Raw genomic sequence first — 26,574 nt, 5'->3', positions numbered from 1 at the left:
GGGCTTACTCAAGGTGGGTGGCAGACAGGCCATGGGCTTTTGGGAAAGCTCCCAGCTCTGCATGCCTGAGGCATGGGTTGCATGCAGAAGTTGTAATGAAAAAGATGGGGGAAATAGCAGCCATTCAAACACAGAGGCAGGGGCAGAATGACCTCAACTGTTTTTGTGTTGAGAAGTAAAGTGAAAGTGAAAGTAGTCAGTAGTGTCTGACTCTTTGCGACCCCATGGACTATACAGTTCATGGAATTCTCCAGGCCAGAACACTGGAGTGGATAGCCGTTCCCTTCTCCAGGGGATCTTCCCAACCCAGGAATCGAACCCAGGTCTCCTGCATTGAAGGCGGATTCTTTACGAGCTGAGCCACAAGGGAAGTAAAAGAGGATCATTAAAGTGGGAAAGAAGATCAGTTTGATAAACTGACCATTTAGCTTCAAAATGGGGCAGAGGACCAGTGTGTGGAGACCCCAGGGTGTGGAGACCCCAGGGTGAGGGGAGCCTGGGGCATGGAGACTCCAGGGTGAAGAGACCCCAGGGTGAGGGGAGCCTGGGGCGTGGAGACCCCAGGGTGAGGAAACTCCAGGATGTGGAGATGCCAGGGTGAAGAGACCCCAGGGTGAGAAGACTCCTGGGCATGGAGATGCCAGGGTGAGGAGACCCTGGGGCATGGAGATGCCAGGGTGTGGAGAACACAGGCTGAGGAGACCCCAGGGTGAGGAGACCCCAGGGCATGGAGACGCCAGGGTGAGGACACCCCAGGGTGAGGAGACCCCAGGGTGAGGAGACGCCAGGGTGTGGAGACCCCAGGGCGAGGAGACGCCAGGGTGAGGAGACCCTGGGGCATGGAGACGCCAGGGTGAGGAGACCCAAGGGTGAGGAGACCCCAGGGTGAGGAGACCCCAGGGCGTGGAGACGCCAGGGTGAGGAGACCCTGGGGTGTAGAGATGCCAGGGTGTGGAGAACCCAGGCTGAGGAGACCCCAGGGTGGGGAGACCCCAGAGCATGGAGACCCCAGGGCAAGAAGACCCTAGGGTGTGGAGACCCCAGGGTGGGGAGACCCCAGGGTAAGGAGAGCCCAGGGTGAGGAGACCCCAGGGTGAGGAGACCCCAGGGCGTGGAGACGCCAGGGTGTGGAGACCCCAGGGTGAGGAGACGCCAGGGTGAGGAGACCCCGGGGCATGGAGACGCCAGGGTGAGGAGACCCAAGGGTGAGGAGACCCCAGGGTGAGGAGACCCCAGGGCGTGGAGACACCAGGGTGAGGAGATCCTGGGGTGTAGAGATGCCAGGGTGTGGAGAACCCAGGCTGAGGAGACCCCAGGGTGGGGAGACCCCAGAGCGTGGAGACCCCAGGGCAAGAAGACCCTAGGGTGTGGAGACCCCAGGGTGTGGAGACCCCAGGGTGAGGAGAGCCCAGGGTGAGGAGACCCCAGGGTGAGGAGACCCCAGGGCGTGGAGACGCCAGGGTGAGGAGACCCCAGGGTGAGGAGACTCCAGGGTGTGGAGACGCCAGGGTGAGGAGACCCCAGGGTGAGGAGACTCCAGGGTGAGGAGACCCCAGGGCATGGAGACCCCTGGGTGAGGAGACCCCAGGGCATGGAGACCCCTGGGTGAGGCAACCTCAGAGTGAGGAGACCCCAGGGCATGGAGACCCCTGGGTGAAGAGACCCCTGGGTGAGGAGACGCCAGGGTGAGGAGACCCCAGGATGTGGAGACCCTAGGGCGTGGAGACCCCAGGGCATGGAGACCCTGGGGCATGGAGACACCGAGGCGTGGAGACCCCAGGGCGAAGAGACCCCAGGGTAAGGAGTCCCTGGGGCATGGAGATGCCAGGGTGAGGAGACTCTAGGGTGAGGAGACCCTGGGGAATGGAGACCCTGGGGCATGGAGACCACAGCTCATGGAGACCCTAGGATGAGGAGACCCTGGAGCGTGGAGACGCCAGGGTGAGAAGACCCCACGGTGAGGAGACCCCAGGGCATGGAGACCCCAGGGTGAGGAGACCCTGGGACGTGGAGACCCCGAGGTGTGGAGACCCCAGAGTGTGTAGGCACAAACACCTCAGCAGACGAAACAATGTTGAGTCCAGGGGAGGGGAGGTGTGGAGCTCCCTGTGGTTAGAGCCAGCCCCCAGGAGCAGGGCAGCCAGTTTACTGTCCTTGAAACATCTTCCCGGCACAGATTGCCAATTGGAGGTTCATTTTGGTTATTACTGAGCTCCCATTTTACAATAGACACACTTATGATTGTCTATGGCACCCCACTCCAGTACTCTTGCCTGGAAAATCCCATGGACGGAGGAGCCTGGTGCAGGCTGCAGTCCATGGGGTCGCTGAGGGTTGGACACGACTGAGAGACTTCACTTTCACTTTTCACTTTCATGCATTGGAGAAGGAAATGGCAACCCACTCCAGTGTTCTTGCCTGGAGAATCCCAGGGATGGCGGAGCCTGGTGGGCTGCCCTCTATGGGGTCGCACAGAGTCGGACACGACTGAAGCGACTTGGCAGCGGCAGCAGCAGCTCGGATTTGCAGGATGGTTCTGACTTTGACTGATGGCCCAGCTATCAGACCATGCATCCTGATTCTTGGTTTGAAAACACACGACCATCATAAGCAGACAGGGAGAAGGGTTCATCCTTATCAGATAATCCCATGTGGTGCCCAACTGAGAAGAGCACGGAGCAGGCAGGGGTCCTTGTGGGGTGGAGACCCTCTTCTCTGAAGAACGAGAGCCTGGCGGGAGGCAGAGAGGGCAGAGGGGGACATCGAGGCACCAGGTCAAGCAGTCCGTGCTGGTCAGCTGGACCCTGAAAGGCCATCACCTGCTACTCCACCAGTGAAAACCCCTGTTCTGGCCCCTCGATGCTGTCTCCTGTTGCTCTTCTTTCCCAGTGGGGCCACAGAGAAGCCAAGCTCCCTGCGGGCGCCATTGTCTTCCTGGCTTTATTATCAGTGAAGCTTGGTTACAGCACACGTATGTCCTATGTTTCCTAAGATGGTCTCTATTTTAAATAATTAACTAATGGTTTGATTTAATAAATGTTCACCAACGCCCACTCCATCCTGCAAGGAACTTATAACCTAGTGGGTGAGACAAGCGAACCCCTAATTGCCAGGATATGCGTGATACAGACTCAGATGTCGATTACATCCAGGACCCTGGCGGGTGCTCGTTGCCCTCACGGGTGTACGTAAATGGAACAGGGAGTGTCTTGGTGGTTGACTGGGAAGGTCCAGTCACTTTATTTCCTTTCTGGAGTTCCTATTTGTGAGAAATTCTTGAATCTATCAATAATGAAAAATCTGTCTTGTTTTAGTTGAAAATGCTGTCAATCCTGCTGCTGCTATTTGCTCAGTGATCTGTAGCCAGATGAGTGGATCTCAGCGCAGGCGGGTCCACGGACAGCAGCTAAGCTGAGCAAGGCGGCCTCACCCTCGCAGGCCAGGCCAAAGACCACAGTGGAAGGAAATAGCTCATTTTAGCAAACAAGGGGCATCCCCCTTCCCTGACTGTGGTGAGGAATGCAGACACCAAGACCCCCTTGGTGACCTGGGGTCATGACCTGGGCACAGGTTCCTGTGGCCCTTGTGGGCTCACCTTCAACCTCACCCTCTAGAAAGGGTCTGTGCAGGTTCAGGCATGTGTCTGTGGATTCAGGTATGTTTTAAAAAAAGCAAAGAGAACCAAGCCCCCCTCTCCCCCCACCACACAGAAATAGGATCTTCTATACAAAGGCGATGGCACCCCACTCCAGTACTCTTGCCTGGAAAATCCCATGGATGGAGGAGCCTGGTAGGCTGCAGTCCATGGGGTTGCGAAGAGTCGGATATGACTGAGCAACTTCACTTTCATTTTTCACTTTCATGCATTGGAGAAGGAAATGGCAACCCACTCCAGTGTTCTTGCCTGGAGAATCCCAGGGACGGGGGAGCCTGGTGGGCTGCCTTCTGTGGGGTCGCACAGAGTTGGACACAACTGAAGTGACTTAGCAGCAGCAGCATATGTATGCTTCAGCCACTGTTTTCGCTTCACCATTTGTCTTGAATGCCTGACCCTGCAGAGTGGTCTCCACACGTTGCTCTGCTCAGGGCGGCTCCTGTCTCTCAGAATGAGCCGGGGTCCTGCCTGGTTGGCTGTAGCCCCTTTCTGACGCATCTCGACGCCCCCCGCCCTGACCCTGGGTCATGCTCCGGCCAGCGCCCTTCCTCCCCTTGCGTCCTTGCACATTCTGCTGCTTTCCCCGGATTGTGGTCTGAGCCGCTGAAGGAAGGTGCTGCCACTTCTTGAGCTGGAAGGCCCCGGAGGATGAGCTGGGGGCCAGGAGTTTGATTTGGGCCTTGCTCATGCTGACGTCCAAGGGGAGATGCTGCAAAGCCTTTGGAGACATGTATCTGGCCGCTGTGTGAGGGCTGGGAGCTGTGATGTGGAGGGAGTCCGTGGCAGAGACAGGCCCGTGGTCCCAGTGGGTGGTGCCCCCGGGGACGAGGCTGCTGGATGGTGGCACCTCTGAGGGGCAGGGGCAGCCCTTGATGTCGGCTCCCACTGTAGTTAACGTAACGATTGCACAAGTTGGTGAAGTGATTGCATACTTTGGTGAGTGAATAAGTGAGTACAAGTAGGTCTTCCACAAAACCCCAGCTGGTTTTAATTTCACACCTGAGTCAAAGCAAGTCTTGCTTTATGTGACCTCTATGGAGGGTCCTAGGATACGGAGGTGCAGGCAGGGCCCCCAGAGTGGCCGGAGAGACCCCAGGCGGGGCCGTGTGAGGTGCTGGTGGGACCGGGGGTGGGGATGACAGCCGCAGCGGCTGCACTCCAAGCCCAAGACACAGGGAGCCAGAGTCCATGGAGCGGGGGTGTTGGCCCAGATGGACCCGATTCAGATCCCACTGCTGGGTGCTCGCTGTCCGACCTCCGGCAACAGTAATAGTAACAAACAGCGTTTTAGACCCTAATGGGACTTACCCGTCCGCTCCTAAGAGCTTCGCCTGCTTGGCATAGTCCTCACGATGACCCCGTAGGCAGTGAGTCTGTCCTCCTCTGTGATGGGTGAGAAGCCTGGCAGGGTTCAGTCTCTTTCCTCAGTCACTCTGCTAGTACCGGGCAAAGCCGGGCTTGGAAACTGGGCAGCCTGCCCCCTGGATGTGCCCCGAGCCCCCCAGCCCGGCTGCAGCCTCAGGTTCCCTGCCGGCCTCTGTTCCCTCACCTGCAAAGTGGGAGTCACCGCAGCGCGACCTGCAGACGCAGAGGCAGGGCTCAGGCAGGCGGGCTGGGCCTTCATTTCAGCCCAGGCATCAAACCAGGGCCCATCCTCTGGGCAGCTCCTTGGCAGAGTTCAGCTCAGCGCGGGTTCTCCTGTAGACAGCAGCCGCCTTTTTGAAAGGCGCTGCCATTTCCAAAAGCCGTATTAAAAACATCGAGGACCAGATTTTTATATGTGCTGGAAAGCTCCAGCATACTCGGTCTTCACTTCCGATATTGGAAGTACCACTCGCAGAAGGCAAAGGAACAGGAGGGAAAGAAAAGCTGCTCCAGTCCCTTTCCTGAGCTCTGAGCACTGAAAGAGGGCGCCTGAGGACAGAGTTCATCATTGGCCTGGGAAAGCAAACCATGGCAAGGGTACTCCTGGGGCAGGGAAATCTCCAAAAAATGCCACAGCTGAAGCGCGGCCCTTCCCTCTTGCTGGGGATGAGTCCACAGCGCAGGGCGGGAGTGGCAGTGGGGGGGCGGGGAGGGCGGCCCCAGGTTTCGGCGGCCGGGCTGTGACGCTGTGTCCCGGCTCCAGGACCCGTACGCCGCCTTCTTTAAGATGGATACAGACAGGGACGGCGTCCTCACCATGCACGACCTCCACCGCCTGCTGCAGCACCTGCTCTTCAACCTGAAGGATGAGGAGTTCGAGCGCCTCCTGGGCCTTCTCGGCCTGAGGCTCAGCATCACGTTAAACTTCCGGGAGTTTCGGAACCTGTGCGAGAAGAGGTCGTTCAGTGCGGATGACGACGCGCCCCAGAGACTGCCCAGGTAAGAGGCCAGCGCGGGGCGGCGTCCATGCGGGCTCCACACGGTGCCGAGGGCCGGGGCTGGGGGCGGGGCAGCTGCCGTCCCCGATCTGTTCACTCTGTCTTTTCCTTAGTTCAAGAAAAGCCACTCTCAGGGTCACACGCTCAGTGTAGAAAGACTAGGAAATGCAGAGACAGGTGAGAAGATACACTTGATCTGGGCGCCCGTGAGCATCGTTGTTTTTTTTTTTTTTTTTTTGTACTTCCCTGTGCGTCATCCCAGTCTGGTTAATTTACACGTAAATACACATGTGTACTTGTACGTTCTCTTTGTTATGAACCCAGGGCCAGGTAGATACGCGTGTCGCTCTGCCTTCCAAGACCTCTGGGAGCACCGCATGCAGAGGGCGGAGCTGGGTGCTTGTCAGAACACTCGGACTTCCCCCAGGCCTGAGTCCTTACCTTGGGCAGTAAGCGTGGCACCACAGCAGCTTGTGGTGATTGGTGGAAACCAAGTGTCCTCTCTTTCTTCCATGTGCATAAATCCACCCACATGCTTATATATTTGTCTCTTTTAAACCCTGGGGTCAGCGGTGCCAGCCCTCTGGGAGATGCAAGGACCCCTTCCAGCCCTTTGTCAGGCAGGACTCCCCAGCCCCCACCCCTGTTCACCCCACGCCAGCCTCGCTCACAGTAGGAGAATCTGTGTGTCCAGCTGGGGCCATGACTTGTTCATCTCCTCAGCTTCGCTCAGTAAAGGCATCTGCTCCTTGAAGTAGTGACGGGCTTCCCATCTTACCTGGGACCTGTCACAGTCTCCTCCCCCACTGAGATCTGTTGACAGGCATGGATGAAGGAAACATTCAGCCTCTCCCTTACCAATTATTACAAGTACAATATCAATATTTTTTGGAATGTTAGCCTCCACTTTGCTAGCTCAGGGCTGCCCTTGATACTCAGAGATTCAGCCCAGTAGTGACATCATCCCTGGGCCCTTCTGCCCTTAAGGCACCTCCAGCCCCCAGGGGCTGCAGACAAGTGCCCACCCCCAGACAAGGGCATTCCCCAGGAGGGGGACCCCCTAGAAGCCCCTGTCACTGGGCCAGACTCTGCCACTTGTGCAGGCTGCGGAGGCCGCTGACCTTGCCCTTTAATTTTCCCTTCGGAACTTGCTGGGTTTATTTTGTCTCTACTTAAAAAGCTAGCAAGGAAGAAAACGATTGTAGTGTCAGAAATTTCTAAGTGAAGCAATCATGGAACACGTGAGTTGGACACCTGCTTCCAATTGCTCCAGTTGTGAGGAGCTTTAATATGAGACTTGATTGCTTAACATTCAAACAAAGCAAGAAAATATCCTTCAAAAAGAACTTTCTGGAGAATTTATGCAGAACGGATATGGACAATTTCAACCACAAAGTGCAGTCTTCCCATCCACGTGATTCGGCCGTCTTAGTTGTGTTATTTGTTCATCCATCCCACGTTTATCGAGGGTCTCCTGTGAGCTGGGCAGCACCCCAGGACTCGGTGGTGCAAAGGTGGATGAGATGAACACTCTCCTTGAGGGACTTGGGTCTGAACCGGGACAAGTACAAAAACAGGATGGGGTCCCTGGCGTCTTTTATACCTTTCGGAAAGATATAGAAGAATACAAGGATATCTGAAGTGCCCCAGGGAGGGGAGAGACCAAGCCTGCTTGAGGTGAGGAGGAAAAGTACATTTCAGTTAGATCTTGAGATGTGAGGAGGGGTTTGTCCAATGCGAGTTACCAGACTGTGGTTCAGAGCCAGGGGGCAGCACTTGCAGACCCGCAGAGGAGGGAGTGCAGAGCCTACTCGGGGACTGGGCAGAGCATGCGGGCACAGAGTGGCATGCACAGTGGGCGAGGAGGCCTGAAGTTGCAGGAGGGCCGGGTGAGAAGGGGCTTGGTCAGCAGGCTGGAGAGAATCCTCTGCCGTGGTGTGTCAGAGGGTGTGTTGTGCCATGCAGACATCCTTCAGCAGCTGCAGAGTAGAGGGTGGATGCAGAGGCTGGATGCAGAGGCTGGATGCAGGAAGACCAGCTTGGGCCCCAAGGCTCTGGTGTAGTCTGAGCTCTGAGACCCAACCAAGGCACTGCTTTAGAAAGTCAAGCCTTCCCATGGCTGGAGCCCGAACCTGTGCTTCGTGAAGATGTATCTTTTCATACCCTACAACTCTTCAAGGAGGCATCGCTACCTGAGTTTGCAGATGAAGGAACTGGGGTCTCGAGGTGAGTTTCTGACTGGTCCAGAAGGACCCAGGTGATGGGCAGTGGACAGAGATTGGAACTCAGGGTGCCTGTGGGTTGGGGCCACCTCCTCTGTGTGGAGAGTTGGTCTCTTTCACCCCCCAGTCTCACTGTTCTCCGCTAGCCAAACCTGGACGCCTCCCGTTTTTAGAAGCCATCCCGCCCGCTCACTTGGACCCCTCTGCGTTCTGGGCCTTCACCTTCCACCTGCATCATCAAATGCAATACTTTTGAAAACTTTGAAGGTTCATAACTTTGTTGAAGACAGGAAGACCATCTTGTTTGCTTCACAACTGCACAGCATTTTCATCTTTAGATGTGTAAATACCAGTTAGAGTGGTTAGTCCAGTGACCCGATTCGTTTACATCATCTGTTCCCTTGTTTATAGCACACGGGCCTTGTCCGTTTATCTGCTGACAACCCACATCAAGTTCCTTTTGGTGCATGTACATCATCAAAGAGGAAAGAATGCTGTCAAGCATCCTCTTAGCAAAATTGGATGGCCAGCTTCTTGTCACAAAATATTGTATGATCCAGTCCTTCCTGATGAGTGACTGACTGACTGAAAACAGATTTCCTTGCTGTTCTTGGATGTGAATCACTCACTCATCAGGAGATTTGGCTTCTATGATCCAGTTCACCATCATCTTCTGGTTCATCTAATCATTGTGGAACATCTTATGATCTCAGTTTTCTCCCCTTTGCCATCTGGGCATGAAGTAAGAATTCTCAGTTCTCAACTGTGTTCAGTGAAAGCTAACATAACCCCAGGATGGGGTCCCTGGTGTCTTTTATACCTTTCGGAAAGATGCTGTTACACCTAGGGCAGTGCAATCGGAAAAGTGAGGGTAACGTAACAGTGGTGATGCTTTTCAGTATATCATCCTGCTAGGAGACTCTGTTTTTGTTTGTTTTCCTGTTATTATTTAGTCTCCTTTTTCTTTTTAGCATAACTGGAAACAATGAATGAAAAAGAATTGAATGTTTCCTAGAATAATGAAATAGAGCTAGTATCATTAAATCAAGCTCACTAAGACCCCATGATCTGTCCTATTCTAAGAGGGTTCAGTGGAACCATGTGGTAATTGCAAGATAAAAGGAGCTTTACTTCATAAAGAAAATAAATGCCCTTTTTGTGTTTCTTTGGAAGATCTCTAAGAAAGAATAAAAGTCATGAATGCCACTTTCTATTTTCTGGATCATACAGATTTGCTATTTCTTCTTTAAATATTTGATGGAATTCACCTATGAAATAATTCAGTCCTGGAGTTTCCTTTTCAGAATTTTAGCTATAAATCCGATTACTTTAATAGTTACGGGATCCTTTAGGGTTTCTCTTCCTTTTTGACTGAGTTTTAATAATTTGTGTCTTTTAAAATATTGGCCCGTTTTGTTCAACCTGTTAAATTCATGAGAATAAAGTTGATCACAGTATTTCCTTGCTGTTCTTTCAATAGCTGTGGGGTCTTTAGTGATGGCCCTGTTTTCATTTTTTGATATTGGTAGTTGATGTCTTCTCTCCTTTTTTGTTGATCCATTTAGCTGAAGGTTTTATTAATTTTATTGGTATTTTCAAAGAACAAGCTTTATGTTTCATTCCTTTTTCTCTGTTGTTTTTCTATTCAATTTCATTGATTTCTCTTCTTTAATACTTTCTCTTCCTTCTTGCTTTAAGTATGCAGTTGATCCTTGAACAACACAGGGGTCACAGGAGCTGATCCACCCCCACAGTCAAAAATCTGTGCAGAGCTTTTGACTCCCCCAAACTTAACTACTAATGGATGACTGCTGACTAGACAACTCACAAATAACATTAAGTTAATTAACACACAGATTATATATGTATTATATACTGTATTCTTACAATAAAGCAAGCTAGAGAAAAGGTAATATCGTTAAGAAAATCATGAGTGAGTGAGTGAGTGAAAGTCACTCAGTGGTGTCCCACTCGTTATGACCCCATGGACTATACAGTCCATGGAATTCTCCAGGCCAGAATACTGGAGTGGGTATCCTTTCCCTTCTCCAGGGGATCTTCCCAACCCAGGGATCGAACCCATGAGGGAGAGAAAATGCATTTACAGTACAGTGTTGATCAACACTGTAAGTTCCTATTGTCTGTCACAGGATGAATTGTCTGTCTGTCAGTACCCATGTCTGTGTTGTCTCCCATGATGCAGAGCACTGTAGGCGACATACATGCTGGTGTACAACTCGACACCTCAAAGATGGAAAGATAATGTGAAAAAGAAGTCCATATTTACTTAGAGGTATAACAATTCATGCACGGATAACAAAGAAGCAGCAATATGATTGCTTTAAGGGAGCTTAGTGTAACTGATACAATTGCTACCTGGTAGCCTAGCAATGGCACCCCACTCCAGTCCTCTTGCCCGTAAAGTCTCATGGACGGAGGAGCCTGGTGGGCTGCAGTCCATGGAGTTGCTAAGAGTTGGACACGACTGAGCGACTTCACTTTTACTTTTCACTTTCATGTATTGGAGAAGGAAATGGCAACCCACTCCAGTGTTCTTGCCTGGAGAATCCCAGGGACGGGGAAGCCTGGTGGGCTGCATAGTCCTGTCTATGGGGTCGCACAGAGTCGGACACGACTGAATCGATGCAGCAGCAACAGCAGCCTAGCCTCCACAGTAGTGAATTAATCATTATAAAATCTGTATGGCATACAGTGCCTGTGTGCATACATGCTCAGTCATGTCCAATTCTTTTGCCACCCCAGAGTCTTCAGCCCACCCAGCTCCTCTGCCCATGGAATTTTCCAGGCAAGAATACTGGAGTGGGTTGCCATTTCCTCCTCCAGGGGATCTTCCCAACCTGGGGATCAAATTCATGTCTCCTGTATCTCCTGCATTGGCAGGCGTATTCTTAACCACTGAGCCACCTGCAGAGCTATGGTATACAATATTACACTCATATTCAAAATGCAGTATTGGAATCATCGTTACTCTAAAAACAAAAAAAACAAAAAAAAAACAACCCTTACCTGTGATGATAGACAATTTCTCCAATATGAGAGAGAGAGGGGGCAAGAGAGGGAGAGACATACTACATGGTAATGTAATTCTTTGAAAGTAAAGTTATAAATCAGGAAGAAAATTAAGGCATTAATTTTATATTAAATATCACCTTATGTCTATGTAAGGATAGACTAGTGTCTACAAATATTTTATGCATTTATGACATACCTTTTTCTTAAATTTTGTCAATATTTCTAGGCTGTGTGGCTCATCTGTGAGTTTTTTCAAGTTGTCACAAATCCCCCCCAAATTTTCCAATGTATTAATTGAAAAGATTGGCATATAAGTTGACTTGTGCAGTCCAAACCTGTGTGGGGTAAAGGTCAACTGTAGTTTGTCCTTCATTTTTATTTTCTTAAGCTAATAACTCAGATTTTTATTTGAATTATTTCTTAATGCTGTCAGTTTTCTCATAGGTATTGATTGAGCTGCATTTCACAAATTTGGACAAGTTGTAGTTTTTATTTTCACTCAGTTCAAAATATTTTCTAATTTCCCTTTAGAGTGTTTATTGAAACCATGGATTATTTAGAAGGATGTTTTTTCTTCAAAATATTTCCATGGTTTCCAGCTGTTTGTTATTGATTTCTAATCTAATTCTGTTAAGTTTAGATAGCATACTTTGTATGATTTTAATTATTTTAAATTTGTTAATGTTCATTTTATAACCCTAGAAATGGTCTATCTTGGTGAATGTGCTGTGCTTAGTCACTCAGTCATGTCTGATTCTTTTCGACCCCTTACGACTGTAGCCCTCCAGGCTCCTCTTCCATGGGGATTCTCCAGGCAAGAATACTGGAGTGGGTTGCCATGCCCTCCTCCAGGGGATCTTCCCAACCCAGGGATGGAACCCAGGTCCCCTGCATTGCAGGCAGACTCTTTATCCCATGTGTACTTGAAAATAATGTGTATTTGGCGGTTGCTGGGTGGAGTGTTCTATAAATGTCAATTAGATCAAGTTAGTTATAAGTGTTCAGATTCTTGCTTAGTTTCTATTAGTTCTGCCAGTTACCAAGAGGGGAGTGCTCATGTCTCCAATGATAATTTTGCATTTGTCTATTTCTCCTTCTGTTTTTAATCCATTTATGCTTCATGTATTTCAAAACTCTGAGAAAAATGTATGTTTATATTCACCATTTCTGCACCTCTTCTTTTATTTCTGAAGTTCCGATTTTCTCTCTGCTGCCATTTTCCTTCCCCTGAAGAATTTCCATTAGTCACTCAGTCGTGTCTGACTCTTTGTGACCCCATGGACTGCAGCCCACCAGGCTCCTCCATCCATGAGATTCTCCAGGCAAGAATACTGGAGTGGGTTGCCATTTCCTTCTCCAATTAGCAAGTCTACTGGAGACAAATCTTAGTTTTCCTTCATTGATAATATCTTTATTGTTCTTTCATTCCTAACAGTTTTTTTTCCTGAATATAAAATTATAAGTTGACAATTCTTCTGTTAAAGCACTTGAAAAATGTTGTTCCATTGTCTTTTGGCCCCTACAGTTTGTGAGGAAAAATCTACAGTCACTCAAATGGTCTTCCCTCCATGGTGGTTTAGTCACTAAGTCATGTCCGACTCTTTTGTGACCCCACGGATTGTAGCCCACCAGACTCCTCTGTCCATGGGATTTCCTAAGCAAGAGTACTGAAGTGGGTTGCCATTTCCTTCTCCAGGGGATCTTCCCGACCCAGGGATTGAACTCGAGTCTCCTGCATTGCAGGCAGATTCTTTATGGACTGAGCCACCAGGGAAGCCCTCTATAAATGTGTCGTTTTTCTTAAGTTGCTTTCAGGATTTTTTCTTTATCTTTAGTTGTCAGTAGTTTTAGTATGTGAAGTGTTCTTGCCTGGAGAATCCCAGGGATGGAGGAGCCTGGAAGACTGCGGTCTATGGGGCCACACAGAGCCGGACACGACTGAAGTGACTCAGCAGCAGCAGCAGCAGCGTGAGGGCTTCCCGGGCGGCGCTGGTGGTGAGGAACCCGCCTGCCAACGCAGGAGACGCGAGAGATGCGGGTCGATCCCTGGGTCGGGAAGGCCCCCTGGAGGAGGGCGTGGTGTGTTTGAGCATGATTTTCTTTGAGTTTATCTTTTTTGAGGTTTGCTCAACTTCCTGAATCTGTAAATTTATGTTTTCCCATCAAATTTGAGCAGGTTTCAGCTACTATTTCCTGAAATTTTAAACTTTTTTTGGTACCAGTCTTCTTCTGTTCTCCTTTCAGTACTCTGGTGACCTGGATATTAGATCCTCTGCTTTTGTATCACAGGTCTCTGTATCTTAGTCCCTGGAGAGATTCTTTTCTTCCCCTCTGTTGATCAGATTATTTCTAGTCATCTGTTTTCAAGTTCACTGACTGTCACTGCTGGCTCTGTCATCTTCATTGAGCCAGTCCAGTGACAATTTTATTTCAGTTGTTGTATTTTTCAGTTCTAAAGTTTCCACTTGGTTCTTTTGCTTTTTTTTTTTTTAACTGCTATTTCTTTGCTCTGAACTTATGTCTTTCCATTTATTTTAAGAATGTGTACTCTTACCTCATGATTATAATAGCTGCTTTAAAATATGGTATTTTCAACATCTAGGTCATCTTGGAGTTGGTGCATGTTTGTCTTTTATCTTGAAAATTGTTGGCATTTTCCTGGTCCTTCGCATACCGAGTAATTTGGGACTGTATTGTGGATCTCTTTAATGTTCTATTGTGACACTCTGTTCCTGTTAAAATCCTTGGTGGTGTGTTGGTTGATTGATTTTCAAAGCAGGCGATTAGTCCAGCTAGTTTCAGAGTGCATGTCCTGACCTGCCCTCTGTGGTTTCAACGTCAGTTTATTTTTTAGGGCCATTGCAGCTCTATCAGGGCAGCCCATGAAGGCAGTTCCCAGGAGCCAGTCCTAACCACACTTAGTCAGCTTCTCAACGCTTTCACTGGGCTGCTGTGGGTCAGTCTCACATGTGCACACGTCGGAGCGTGTGCACCTGGAACTCCATGCATCTGAGCTTCCCTTTCTCTAGCTCTCTCCTCTCTGTGATTTCTTCCCACCCTCCCCAGCAGTCAGCAACCCGCTTTTTTGGTCTTGTGGTTGAAAAATCTTAGGTTTTAGTCTCTCTGTGCTGTTGAGTGCTTCTCATGACTGGGTCCCCCTCCAGGACAACATAGTGAAAGAGAAAAGGAGAAGGATAATAATGTGGATTTCTCCAATCCTCTTTGAACACAGGGACCCCTTTCACCTTCCCCTCTGGTTTGAGAGAAGACTTTCAATTTGGGGTACCTCCTTGGCCAGTACCATTGCTTGGCATAGAAGTGCGGTTTTGTAACTGGGCTTGCTTCCCTTGTGTCTCAGCCGGTAAAGAATCCGCCGGCAATGAGGGAGACCTGGGTTCAATCCCTGGGTCGGGAACATCCCCTGGAGAAGGCAAAGGCTCCCCACTCCAGTATTCTGGCCTGGAGAATTCCATGGACTGGATAGTCCGTGGGATTGCAAAGAGTCAGACACAACTGAACGACTTCCACTTTCTCTTGCCTCAGATCAGGAAGGGAACAGTAAGAAGTGGCAAGAAGGGGGAGGATTCCCTCATGTCCTTTGCACTTCAGGGGCTTGCCTTCCTAATTCTTTGGTCAGAAAAACAGGCTCTCTTTTGAGGCTTTTTCTGTCCACATCCAATGCACAACTCCACAATTAGAACTGTCTTTAAGCAGCCCTTAAACTGGAAATAAGAGGGAAAAAGCTGTGAAACTCACCACCGCATAAGTCGGTCTTCAAGTTTTGATCCCGCCAGCCACCAGTATCCTATTACTTACTTTTGGGTGTCCTCAGAGAGTTACTTTTTGTATTCTGTCCAGAGTTGTAATCAGTGGGAGAGAGAGGGTGAAGTAGACGTGCCTGCTCCATTCTCCCTGGGACATCTCAGGACTCTGGCCCTGCCTGGAATGTTGTTCCCCAGGATTGCACAGCACCTTCTCATCACTCAGGCCTTGGGGAGCTGCTGTCTGGCCTTCTTGGCTAAAGTGGCCCCGACCCCACGCTAGTCCCTCATTCTCAGTCACATTCAGTATCTGAAGTTACCTGACTGACTTATTTTTCCAAGTGTTTGCTATACGTTCCCGCCATCAGAGCGTGAGCTCCTTGTGGACGTGGATTCTGTGCCTTGCTCATCACTGTGTTTGTAGGACCCAGGGCAGCAGATGGGAAGAGTTTGTGACTGGTGGACTGGTTGATAGGAAGGCTAGGTCTGCCTGTCAAGATCTAAAAGGGCAGGCCATAGGAGAGGAAAAGGCCATGGAAAAACCTTCCAATCTCTCCAGAGGAGACAAGGATATAAAACGGAACAGAGAAGAAATGAATGGGAAATTAGTCGGAGTCCCTGGTTTGAGCATGAGTCACTAAGAAAAATAACCAAGCCTCATAGCCCAATAAAGAAATCAGGGTGTTTTGGATGTGTGTTTAGACAGTGGGATCATTTTGGTAGTGAGTTGACTTTGCAGAGACAGAACAGGCCTCTCAGGACCTCCATCCTTTTTGGGGTAAGTCCAGGTGAGCCCGCTGGGGTCGGGTGAAGTCTAACGGTGAGGGCAGGGGACTGTGTGTCATTAGGACCTACAGTCCTTTAAGCAATAGTTGTGAAAACGCAACGTAATCCACCTAACCTTCCAAAACCTTAGTGGTAAAGTAGCATTGCAAGATCAAATGGCTTAATCCTAAAGGAAATCAACCGTGAATATTCACTGGAAGGACTGATGCTGAAGCTGAAGCGCCAATACTTTGGCCACCTGATGTGAAGAGCGGACTCATTGGAAAAGACCCTGAACGCTGGGAAGGTTTGAAGGCAGGAGGAGAAGGGGGCGGAAGTGAAGAGCGGACTCGTTGGAAAAGACCCTGACGCTGGGGAGGTTTGAAGGCAGGAGGAGAAGGGGGCGGAAGTGAAGAGCGGACTCGTTGGAAAAGACCCTGACGCTGGGAAGGTTTGAAGGCAGGAGGAGAAGGGGCGGAAGAGGATGAGATGTTTAGATAGTATCACCGACTCAATGGACACGAGTTTGAACGAACTCTGGGAGATACTGGAGGACGGAGGAGCCTGGTGTGCTGCAGTCCATGGGGTTGCAAAGGGCCAGTGACTGAACAACGACAAAAACAAAGTAGCAGTAGAGGACTAGACTGGCTGACCTCTGGATCCCTTTCCAGCCTTGAAATTCCATGATTCTGTGAAGTCCGGTAGGCAGTTGGAGAGAGATGGAACAGGGAAGCAGGTGAGGTTGCCGTGCCAGTGACACAGAGGCGTGGACGAACAGCAGCAGGCAGTGGCCGGGGGCAGGAACAGGGACGGCTTCTCAGACGGTAGATGAGCTTTGAGGGGAAGGAGGGAGGAGGCGCGGGGGGCAGGTGGAGAGGGAGACGCACTCGCTGGGGGCACATGTTCGCCAGGTGGTGGGTGTTCCAGCGCACGCTGTGATTTAAAGAGCAGTGCCATGAAGGGGACGAGAGTGGGAGAGACGGTGCAGTGCCACGTGTCAGTACCAGGACTCCCGGGCTTGGCGATGTAGAAGCCACAGTTCACCTGTGTACCCCACAAGCTGGCAGCTGCCAGAAGAGGAACGCAAGGGGGCCCAGCCTCACGTGGTCCTTCTCAGCAGGAGGAGGGAGAAGACTCTGCCCAGCCGCTGCCGGTCCTCTGCACCTGCCCGCTGAGCGGGGGCGAGAACTCTTGTCTGCCAATCCACAGGGGGTCAAAGTCTATGTAATTCACCAAAGAAGCGCCGCTCTGAATACGACCCTTTCCAAGTGACACAGAGGACAACAGCCCAGTGTGGGCTTCTGGGGTGACGAGAGCTGCCGTGGTCTCGGTGACCAGTAGGTACAGAGTGCTATCATCAGGGAACCTGGGGGCGGTCCTGGACAGCTGAGACTAGCAGCAGAGTTTCTCAGGATTTAGAGGAGAAACCTCGTAAAGAGCAAATGGTCACTGCTTAATTTGTTGGCTCCAGTGCCATACCCTGCTGTCTGCGTTTTTTTTTTTTTTAATTGTGTTTAGTTATATTTTTATATTTTGGTCTCGGGGAGGGCTTCCATTGTAGCTCAGTCGGTAAATAATCTGCCTGCAATGCAGGAGACCTGGGTTTGATTCCTGGGTCAGCAAGATCCCTGGAGAAGGAAATGGCAACCCACTCCAGTGTTCTTGCCTGGAGAATCCCATGGACAGAGGAGCCTGGAGGGTTCCCAGTCCATGGGGTCGCAAGAATCAGACACGACTTAGCGACTAAACCATTACTTACTATTCTTTGGCTGCACTGGGTCTTCACTGCTGTGTGCAGGCTTTCTCTAGTTGCGGCAAGCGGGCAGCTCCTCTCTAGCTGTGGTGTGCAGGCTTCTCACCGGGGTGGCTTCTCTCGTTGCGGAACATGGGCCCCAGGCACACGGGCTTCGGTAGTTGCAGCACACGGGCTCAGTGGTTGTGGCTTGTGGGCTTAGTTGCGAGGAAGATGTGGAATCTTCTTGGACCAGGGGTTGAACCCATGACTCCCTTTATTGGCAGGCAGATTCTCAGCCACTGGGCCACCAGGGAAGTCTTCTGCTGTCTGCTCTAAATGTAGGACGTGACCGGGATGTCCCAGGAGAACTTTCCCTAGAGATGGCAGCTGCAGGCCTCACTCGCCCCAACCTTGCACTGGGCTGGACACTCCAGCGGTGCTGGCAGAACTGAGCTCGTTGAAGTGAGATACAAATTGCTGAGGTCCAGCCCCGGCTGATCCAGGGTATTCAAAGAGGAGACGGCTTCGGCGAGTTCACTGGATACAATAGCTTTATTTAAATATTCATCAAAGATATAAAGAGTAATAGAATGAGGATAGCTCAGTAGGAAAATTCAGCAGAGAAAAGAAGCTGAGTAGCTTGGTTTACACGGAAAATCAGCATAACCTGTGACATCAGGTTAGCTCTGACCACGGAGGCTGCAGGCACCCTCTCGAATAGCGGAAGGTGCCCCACCTTAGGCACCTTCTCGAGTGGTCTTAGAAGCCCAGGCAAATAAATGGTCGCAGAGGACCTCTGCGCTCCAGATGGAGACTCAGCCAGAATGTGAACAGAAAGAATGACATGGGGAGACAAAGCTTTGGTGAGCAAGGCCGACAGCTTTATTTTCAACAGGGGCTTTTATACCCTAAGTTGCACATAGAGGATAATAGGGGATGTGAAATCATACAAAGTCAGCAGTCTTTGATCCTTATCGAAACCAGGGTTTCTTTTCTGCAAACTTATCTTATACAAATGGTTTAGGTGATTTACATCATCTTCTGGCCAGAAGGCCTATTAACATTTTATGACTCTTGACAAAGGTTTGTCAACCATAAGACTTATTTTCTCTAAGAGTAATTATTTTAAGGTTTGGCGCCATCCTCCAAAGGTGTTAGATAAAGTTGCATTCCTATAGGGCAGAGGTGCAGTGGGTTTACAACAAAGGAAAGAATTTATTGCCTTAAGGGTCTAAAGTTGCTAGCACCAAGGCCACTACTTATTTTTTCTACATACCAAGTATATTAATTAATACACATTCAAGGATACAATACAGGGGATGTGGAAACTTTGCAGCAAGCATTGGCTCATCAATGAAATCCTTTACTAGGTTTATTCTGACAGTTTCTAACTCTCTGAGAGGCTCTAAGCTATTTGAATATCTTAAGCTTCCCGTGCCTCTCGAGGCTGGGAGACTGTAAACAATCGTATGCATAGCTGTAGGAGTCGGGGTAAACTTGTCAGGTGAGTTAGAGAGCTATCTGAGGGGTTTGGATTTAAACACTCTTAATGCCCAGGAACTTTATCAACTGGAGCTGTAAGTTAACTCTTTATCACAGAGCGAGATGGTGGTGGGGGACAGCCCCCAGTAAAGTCAGAGGTGAGAGCACAAAGCAGTAAAGTAGGCAGACTCTGGTTTTGGGGGTAGATGCTCAAGAATATCCAGGGGGACTCCTGAGGCTCGATCCCGCCTTTGCGTATGTCGAGCCTCCTTCCTCATGACCTTTGCCACTGATGGCGGTCCTCACGCCGGCTCCCGGCAACAAATGTTAAGCGAAAAGAAGATCCTCCACGCATAAAACCATGGTGGCCCTCTCACCTCTGTGAACTGAGCCGCCTAATGGGTCCTTTCCTCTGAGGACTGACGTTAGAGGAGCTGCCAAAGCTGTGGCTTCAGCTGCAATGAAAATGATGAGAAAGGCTCGCCTCCAGCCTGGGAGGCCCCTGAGCTGAGGGGCCAGGATTTCCGGAACTGGCTGTGTGATTTCAGCAGGCTGTTTCACCTTTCCAAAGCCCAGCGTCCCCGTTTGCAAAGTGGGGTGACGATGCCAACATTTCTGGGAAATCCGTGTGGCAAGTGACCAGCAGCTGCAGCCCGACTGGAGCTCGTGGGGGTCATGGTTACCCTAGAAATCACGTCCACCCCACCCGGCATCATATACAGAGCCGCAGAGCGGTACGGATCACATAAACCTTTGCTGCATTTTTTTCTTTAGATTTCTTTCCTCACAAGCATCTCACCTGCTGGAACATGAATTATACTTCTCTCAAAGGGTGACCTGGGGGACTTCCCTGGTTAAGACTCCACGCTTCCAGTGCAGGGGGCATGGTTTCCATTCCTGGGTCAGGAAGATTCCCTAGAGAAGTAAATGGCAACCCACTCCAGTATTCTTGCCTGGGAAATCCCATGGACAGAGGAGCCTGGCGGGCTACAATCCATGGGGCACAAAGAGTCAGACGGGATTTAGCAACTCAACGACACCAGGGGGCTAAGATCCTGAGTATTGCACGAGACGACCAAAAAATGAAAAAGTAAAGGGCAACGTGGGGCTTTTTTGCTGTCCTCTTCCTGGTTTTCCGGTCTCCTTTGGGGAGAAATTCCTGTGAAGGTCCCTGTGGGGCTTGCTCACTCACCCTCAGGCAAGACACCCCGATCACCCACATGCCCATGAGTGAACAAGGATCCAAGCAGGGCAGCCTCAGAGATAGAAGTGGCAAAAGGTTTTATAGGATCTGCTCCCCAAATTTGTTGTAGTGAGTGGAAGAGTCCAGGGCATCCCAAATTCCTTCAGCCACAGTCTTCACTGCACTTCGTGTGCCTAACCACAGTCTTTTTTGAAAGTGTCTTCGGCGCCCACCTTTCTGTGAGTAAATAGAATTTTGATCATTTTGTATTCCACAGACTCAACCTTTGAGCATGAGCTGAGACCAGATCTGTAGGTCATGTTCCCCTAGGGTTCTCAGACTGTTTGCTTTGGTCCGAGTTATCACACCCACTTGTACATTCAGAAATAAAAGTTTTTGGTTTTTCATCCAAAGACAGTGTTGTGCTGTGTTTTCTTATCCCTCTGGGAATAAACGAACCCTTTTTGTTTTGTGAACCGCTGGAAAATTTGAACAGCATTTATCTGGAAATAAGCAAGGACTCCTAACTAAATTTAAGATTTCCCTAACTAGGGAAGTAAGACTGTATTTTAAGAATTAAGTTAGACCAGATGTGAAATAGCAGACTTTTATAGTACCTTTGTCACGAATGGGAGTAGGGGAACCCCTTGGGAGATTAATGAGTCTTTTAAATTGAAACAGAATTATTTATAATTTTTTTTTCTCTTAAGACCAAAACAGAAGGTTGCAGATTCAGAACTAGCTTGTGAACAGGCGCATCAGTACCTTGTCACCAAAGCAAAAACCAGATGGTCAGACTTGTCGAAGGTGAGAAAGCGATTGTTTCCTTAAAAGGGAAGGGCAGCTATTTCAGTGTTCCAAGGTCATTGGGATGATGGAGCTGTTTTGATCCAGTCACTGAGATGGGAAAGCAACTTTTTATACCAATATAGTGCCTCCTTTGATTCTTAAAATACTTTTTCAAAATAAATTCTCACATTCAAGGTCAATTTTGTCTTTAGGGGAAAAAAAAGTGATTTTAGGAATTACATGGACTGAAATTCCTGGCTTTATCTCAGGTTTGATATGAATTAAAAATTTTAATGAAGCAATGTAAGATGCTATCATATTTCTTTTTACACAGTTATAAAGTGTTAGTCACTCAGTTTTGTCTGACTCTTTATGACCCCATGGAGTGTAGCCCGCCAGGCTCCTCTGTCCATGGAATTCTCCAGGCAAGAATACTGGAGTGGGTAACCATTCTCTTCTCCAGGAGATCTTCCCAACCCAGGGATCATACCTGAGTCTCTTACGTCTCTCCTGCATTGGCAGGTGGGTTCTTTACCACTAGCGCCACCTGGGGAGCCGCATAAAGTCATGGGGCTCCCCATTCCTGCCAGGCACCACTGGGGGCGCATCCCACTGGATCCTCAGAAACACAGAGGCGTTGTCCCCTCTGGGGACAGCTTAGTATGCTCATGTCTATTGAAGTATTTTTGGAAAATAAGGTCATTGGTTTCTTCAGCAAATATTATTATGAGCTGACTATGCTCTGTTAGTGAAGTCGCTCAGTTGTGTCCGACTCTTTGCAACCCCAGTGGTCTGTAGCCCCCCCAGGCTCCTCTGTCCACGGGATTTTCCAGGCAAGAGTACTGGAATGGGTTGCCATTTCCTTCTCCAGGGGATCTTCCCAACCCAGGTATCGAACCCAGGTCTCCCACATTGTAGACAGACACTTTACCATCTGAGCCACCAGGAAAGTCCTGGTTGCAAGGTACTAAAGATACAATGACCAAAAATAAGATAAAACAAAGACATGTCTGTGCCCCCAAGAGACTTGTGGTGTAAATACCAACAAGAACTCTAAAGAATGGTACGGATCACAATGGCAACGATGCGCATACAACGGGGTGCCCAAGAAGAGGTCACCACTAGAAAGATGAGCAGGTGTTGGACAGGCGTGCAGGGGAGCTGAGAATGCCAAGCCTGAAGCTGAACCAAGGCAGGGGGTTTGCGGGGCTGACCGGCACGGTGGGGACTGCACGGATGGGGCAGGCCTCGGGGCAGACCGGGAGGTTTTCAGTGTGAGGCAGTGGATGGATCACAACCGGCTGCACACGCTGTCGCTTTTTAAAAAAACTGTGGCAGAGGCTTCCCTGGCGGCTCAGTGGTAAGGAACGTGCCTGCCAACGCAGCAGACATGGGTTTCATCCCCGATCCAGGAGGGTCCCACCTGCCATGAGGCAGCTAAGCCCTTGAGCCACAGCTACTGAGCCTGTGCTCGAGAGCCGGGGAACTGCAGCTAGGAGTGCACATTCCACAACTGCTCCAGGCCCTTGTGCCCTGGAGCCCTCACACAGCAACTGTACTGCAGCCCCTGCACTCAGCAGCTAGAGAAAAGCCTGCGCAGCGACAGAGAGCCATCACAAAATAAATACACATATGAATAATATTTATATATTTTGGGATTTCAGTGGTGTGTGGCAGGAGTAAATAAATGAATAAAGTTATTTTCTTTTAATTGTGGTAAAATAGACATAACATAGTTCTTCTTACTACAGGGCCCCAGGAAGTGCTGGCCCGCTGGAGTGGCCTTCTAGAGGGGGTGGTTGTGGGCCTGGAGCCAGTGTCAGCCTGCTAGTAGGCAGGTCTACTTCCCCACAGCTGGGAACTTAGGTTCCCTGACCAGGGATCGAACCCCGGGCCCCTGCAGTGGAAGCGCCGAATCCTAACCACTGGACTACCAGGGAAGTCCAGTAATGCATCTCAATTAGCCAGTGGGCAGCTCCCTCCTCCTTGTTCTCTTATTAGAGTTTTTTAATCAGTTTGTCAAATTCTACAAAGGAAAAAAAAAAAAAACTATTGGGATGTTTGGCAAGAAATGACATCTTTACTACATGGGGCCTTCCAATTAATGAACACAGTGTAGTTCCATTTATTTTGATCTTTTAAAATGTTTTTCAAAACAGTTTTAGACTTTCCTATGTAAAAACCGTACAATCATTTATAAGATTTGTTCCTCAGACTTTTATTTTTGGTGCTGTTGTAAATGAAATTTTTTTAAAGTTCATTTTCCATGTCTGATATATTAAAATGTGAATGATTTTGCCTATTGATATAGAATCCTGGGGCTTTCCTGGTGGCTCAGATGGTAAAGAATCCACCGGCAATGTGGGAGACCTGGGTCCGATCCCTGGGTTGGGAAGATCCCCTGGAGAAGGGAATAGCTACCCATTCCAGTGTTCTGGCCTGGAAAACTCCATGGACAGAGGAGCCTGGCGGGCTGCAGTCAGTTGGGTTGCAGAGAGTCAGACACGACTGAGCAACTTTCACTTTCACTTTTCATAGAATCCAGATTTATTGCCACTTCCTCTTATTATAACACTTTATCTGTGACTTCTTCGTATACCCTGTATACAGCCATGTCATTTGTGAATAATGACGATTACATTTCTTCCTGCCCTGTTGTTATGCCTTTTACCAATTTTAACTTGCTTAACTACACTGACTCGCACCTCCAGTACAAGGCTAAATACAGAGCAATAGAGATATTCTTGTCTGATTCTTAGTCGTCCAGAGAACATTTCATGGTTTTGCCATGAAGTACGATGCTTGCAAAGGACTTGGGAAATGAACCCATCGTGTCTTCCGCACAGCATGTTGGAAGGAGGAGGAATGAACTATTGTTTAGAAACAGTTTAAGACAGTGTTCAACACCCTGTGTTACCTGCTCTCCTAGTCTGTGGCCCTTTAAATGCCTGACATCCCCAGAGACCTTTTGCACCCCTTGGGGATGTTAAAATGGTACCATTTCGCCTCATCATAGCAACTATGGAGTCTCATGTCCCTGGTTTCCCCTCTGACGCTGGGGGCCAAGTTCTCTGAAAAGTGGAGACGATAACCTCGAGCAGTGGGGCCACACCTCACCTCCCGGGCTCTGGTTGGCCCTTAATGCTAACAGTGTTTGAACCCAAATTGTTGCTCAGGAAAAAAAACCCCAGCCACACGCTCAAGACCACTCGTTACCCGGAAACAAGCCCGTTCTAGGATGTAACACTGGACCTTTTGCTCCGTTGTCTTATTGAGCAGAGTGAGGACTGTATTTGGAACATATACGAAGGAGGAATTAGGGACTTCCCTGGCTGTCCAGGGGTTAAGATTCACCTTCCAACGCAGGGGGCATGGGTTCCATTCATGGTGAGGAGGCTAAGATTCCACCTGCCTTGTGGCCGAAAAACCAAAACATAAAACAGAAGCAATATTGTAACAAATTCAATAAAAGACTTTAAAAATGGTCCCCATCCAAAAAAAAAAATCTTAAAAAAAAAAAAAAGTCAACAGGAGGCGATGTGCGTAAGGGGAAGTCTTAGACTGTCCCAGATACTCTCTGAGCGCATTTTACATGTTACTAAATGCTGTCTGTTAATATTGTAGAATTTTATAGAAACTGACAGCGAGGGCAACGGTATCCTTCGACGACGGGACATGAAGAACGCGCTGTACGGCTTTGACATCCCCCTCACGCCGAGAGAGTTTGAAAAGCTCTGGATGAGGTGAGTGGCATCTGAAGACTGTCTCTTCCTTCCTAACTGCCAAATTCAGCACTGGGCTTTCATCACAACTCGGGGGTCAGGCAGGGCCAGGAATATTTTCCTGTGGTTGTATCTGCCCTGTTCAACCCTGAAAGCAGCCTTGGCCAACAGGCCGGCCTTTCAGAGCACAGGAACCAGGTCAACACTTGTCAACAACGTTGGACATGAGGGTTTTGAGTTTCTCAGGAACCGCGCATTTGAGTGCATCCTTTCACTGTTTCTGAGAATGAAGTCACTCCCCAAAGACTTCTCTCTAACACAGCTAGCTCTGCGGACAGATCTGCAGTGGGTTAAGGGGAACGCAGTCTCTCCATTGCCTGGAGATGGAAATCGATGCTACACAAGTGTTTTTTAGATTAGTAATTTGTTGGAAGAAAATAACCAAACTTTAGGCAACTTGGAATAGTTTCCTGAGGGTGTCTTAAACTGAAACCAGGAGCTAGTATTGGCTACATTTTTCAAAATGTACTTTAAGCTATTTCTGCACCAGACCCCCCATCACAACGTTCCCTGGGTAGGTGTCTAAGTTTCGAGGTGCCCTCACCACGCGGTCCGTTTCTGAGTTCCAGATCCGTCTCTGAATTGCTTCCTCCTTCATTATGTGTTAGTCGCCGCTGGCATCCCCCAGGGTCGTACCCCAATATTTCAGGTCCTCTCGGGGGCCAGCTCAATGGAGCAGTTCATGCAGTTTTTTTTTTTTTCCCCCAGCATTTCATCTGTTTAAAGTGGAAAGCTATAATGTTGGCCGAGTTTAGAATTAGGTGGGCTGTTTTGTGTCTAATTTAGAAAAGCATCGTGAAGTTCTTACAAAACCCTTATTCTTCTTCTAGATCAGTTCCAACCCAGGGTGAGTTTGGTCTCCCTGCCCGTTTTCCCTTTTAACAGACTGAGTGAGTGGGTCCACCTGAGGACTCAAAGGACGGGGTCGCAGCGGGCAGGCGCATGGAGCTCTCACCACATAGACATTTCAGATGATGCGGCGATGACTGTGTCATTCTGACATTTAGGGAGCTGTTGGCGGGCACAAACATCCCCCCACAACACCGGAGTGAGCATTGCCTGTTATAAGCGCCAGAGGAGGGGCAGGCCCAGCAGACAGGGAGCTGAAGCGGGGTGCTGTGGGCATGGATGAGTGATGCTGAAATGGTTCCTAGGGTCTAGATGGGGCAGGCGGACGGCGAGGGGCTCTCCAAGCGGTCCCTGGGCTCCAGGCTGAGGGGGGAAGGCAAGGCTGATCGCCCGGCGCGGTCCTCGCTTCCGGGCAACGCTAACGGGACGTCGGGGACAACGCAGGCTGAGTGCTGCGATGTGGGTCAAGTCTCGCTTCAGAAAGATGAGTCAGGAGCCCGTTCAGAGGAGAGATTGATGGGGGTGTGGGGCATAAGGGGACGGCTGTCTCCATCAGGGAGGAGTGGGATGAGCCCCCAGGCTGGGTGCCAGCCTTAGGGATGAGGGGTGTGAGAGTCAGGTGTCCCTGGGGGTTCCCTGTGGAAGGAGGGCACGCCTAGCCCTCTTCCTGATGGGAGACAGAGCAGGCTTCCCTGCTCGTGGGAGGGAGAGTCTCACCATTACTTTTCGCTAAAGTTTCTTTATCTGTGTATCACCACTATTCTATAAACACACAATGTCTACCCTGCTCTGCAAACTGACACGAGGACGTCGGCCACCTTTGTGTAGCCGGCTGTTCATCGTGGATGGTGAGTGGCTGAGAGCTCTGCAGCCACGTGGTCATAACCCCTGCCTCCACCCCTTCACAGCGGTGTGGCCCCTGTCAAGTCACTTAACCTCTGTGCCTTGCTGTGCT

At 49.6% G+C, this 26,574-nt stretch overlaps 1 protein-coding gene across 8 annotated transcripts in view; it reads left to right on the top strand.

Moving 5' to 3' along the window:
- Positions 1-26,574, top strand: part of EFCAB6 (EF-hand calcium binding domain 6) — a 253,930-nt gene that overhangs the window by 162,924 nt on the left and 64,432 nt on the right. For all 8 annotated transcript variants that reach the window (XM_061418797.1, XM_061418799.1, XM_061418798.1 and 5 more), the window contains 3 exons: positions 5,784-6,019; positions 20,910-21,006; positions 24,613-24,731. In XM_061418797.1, the coding sequence (XP_061274781.1) occupies positions 5,784-6,019; positions 20,910-21,006; positions 24,613-24,731 (452 nt within the window). The remainder of the gene's footprint in view (positions 1-5,783; positions 6,020-20,909; positions 21,007-24,612; positions 24,732-26,574) is intronic.

The sequence above is a fragment of the Bos javanicus genome, chromosome 5 (assembly GCF_032452875.1).
Source record: "Bos javanicus breed banteng chromosome 5, ARS-OSU_banteng_1.0, whole genome shotgun sequence".
NCBI classification, from domain to species: domain Eukaryota; kingdom Metazoa; phylum Chordata; class Mammalia; order Artiodactyla; family Bovidae; genus Bos; species Bos javanicus.
Note: the sequence above shows the minus strand (reverse complement) of the source record. Positions and strands in the feature narration are given on the sequence as shown.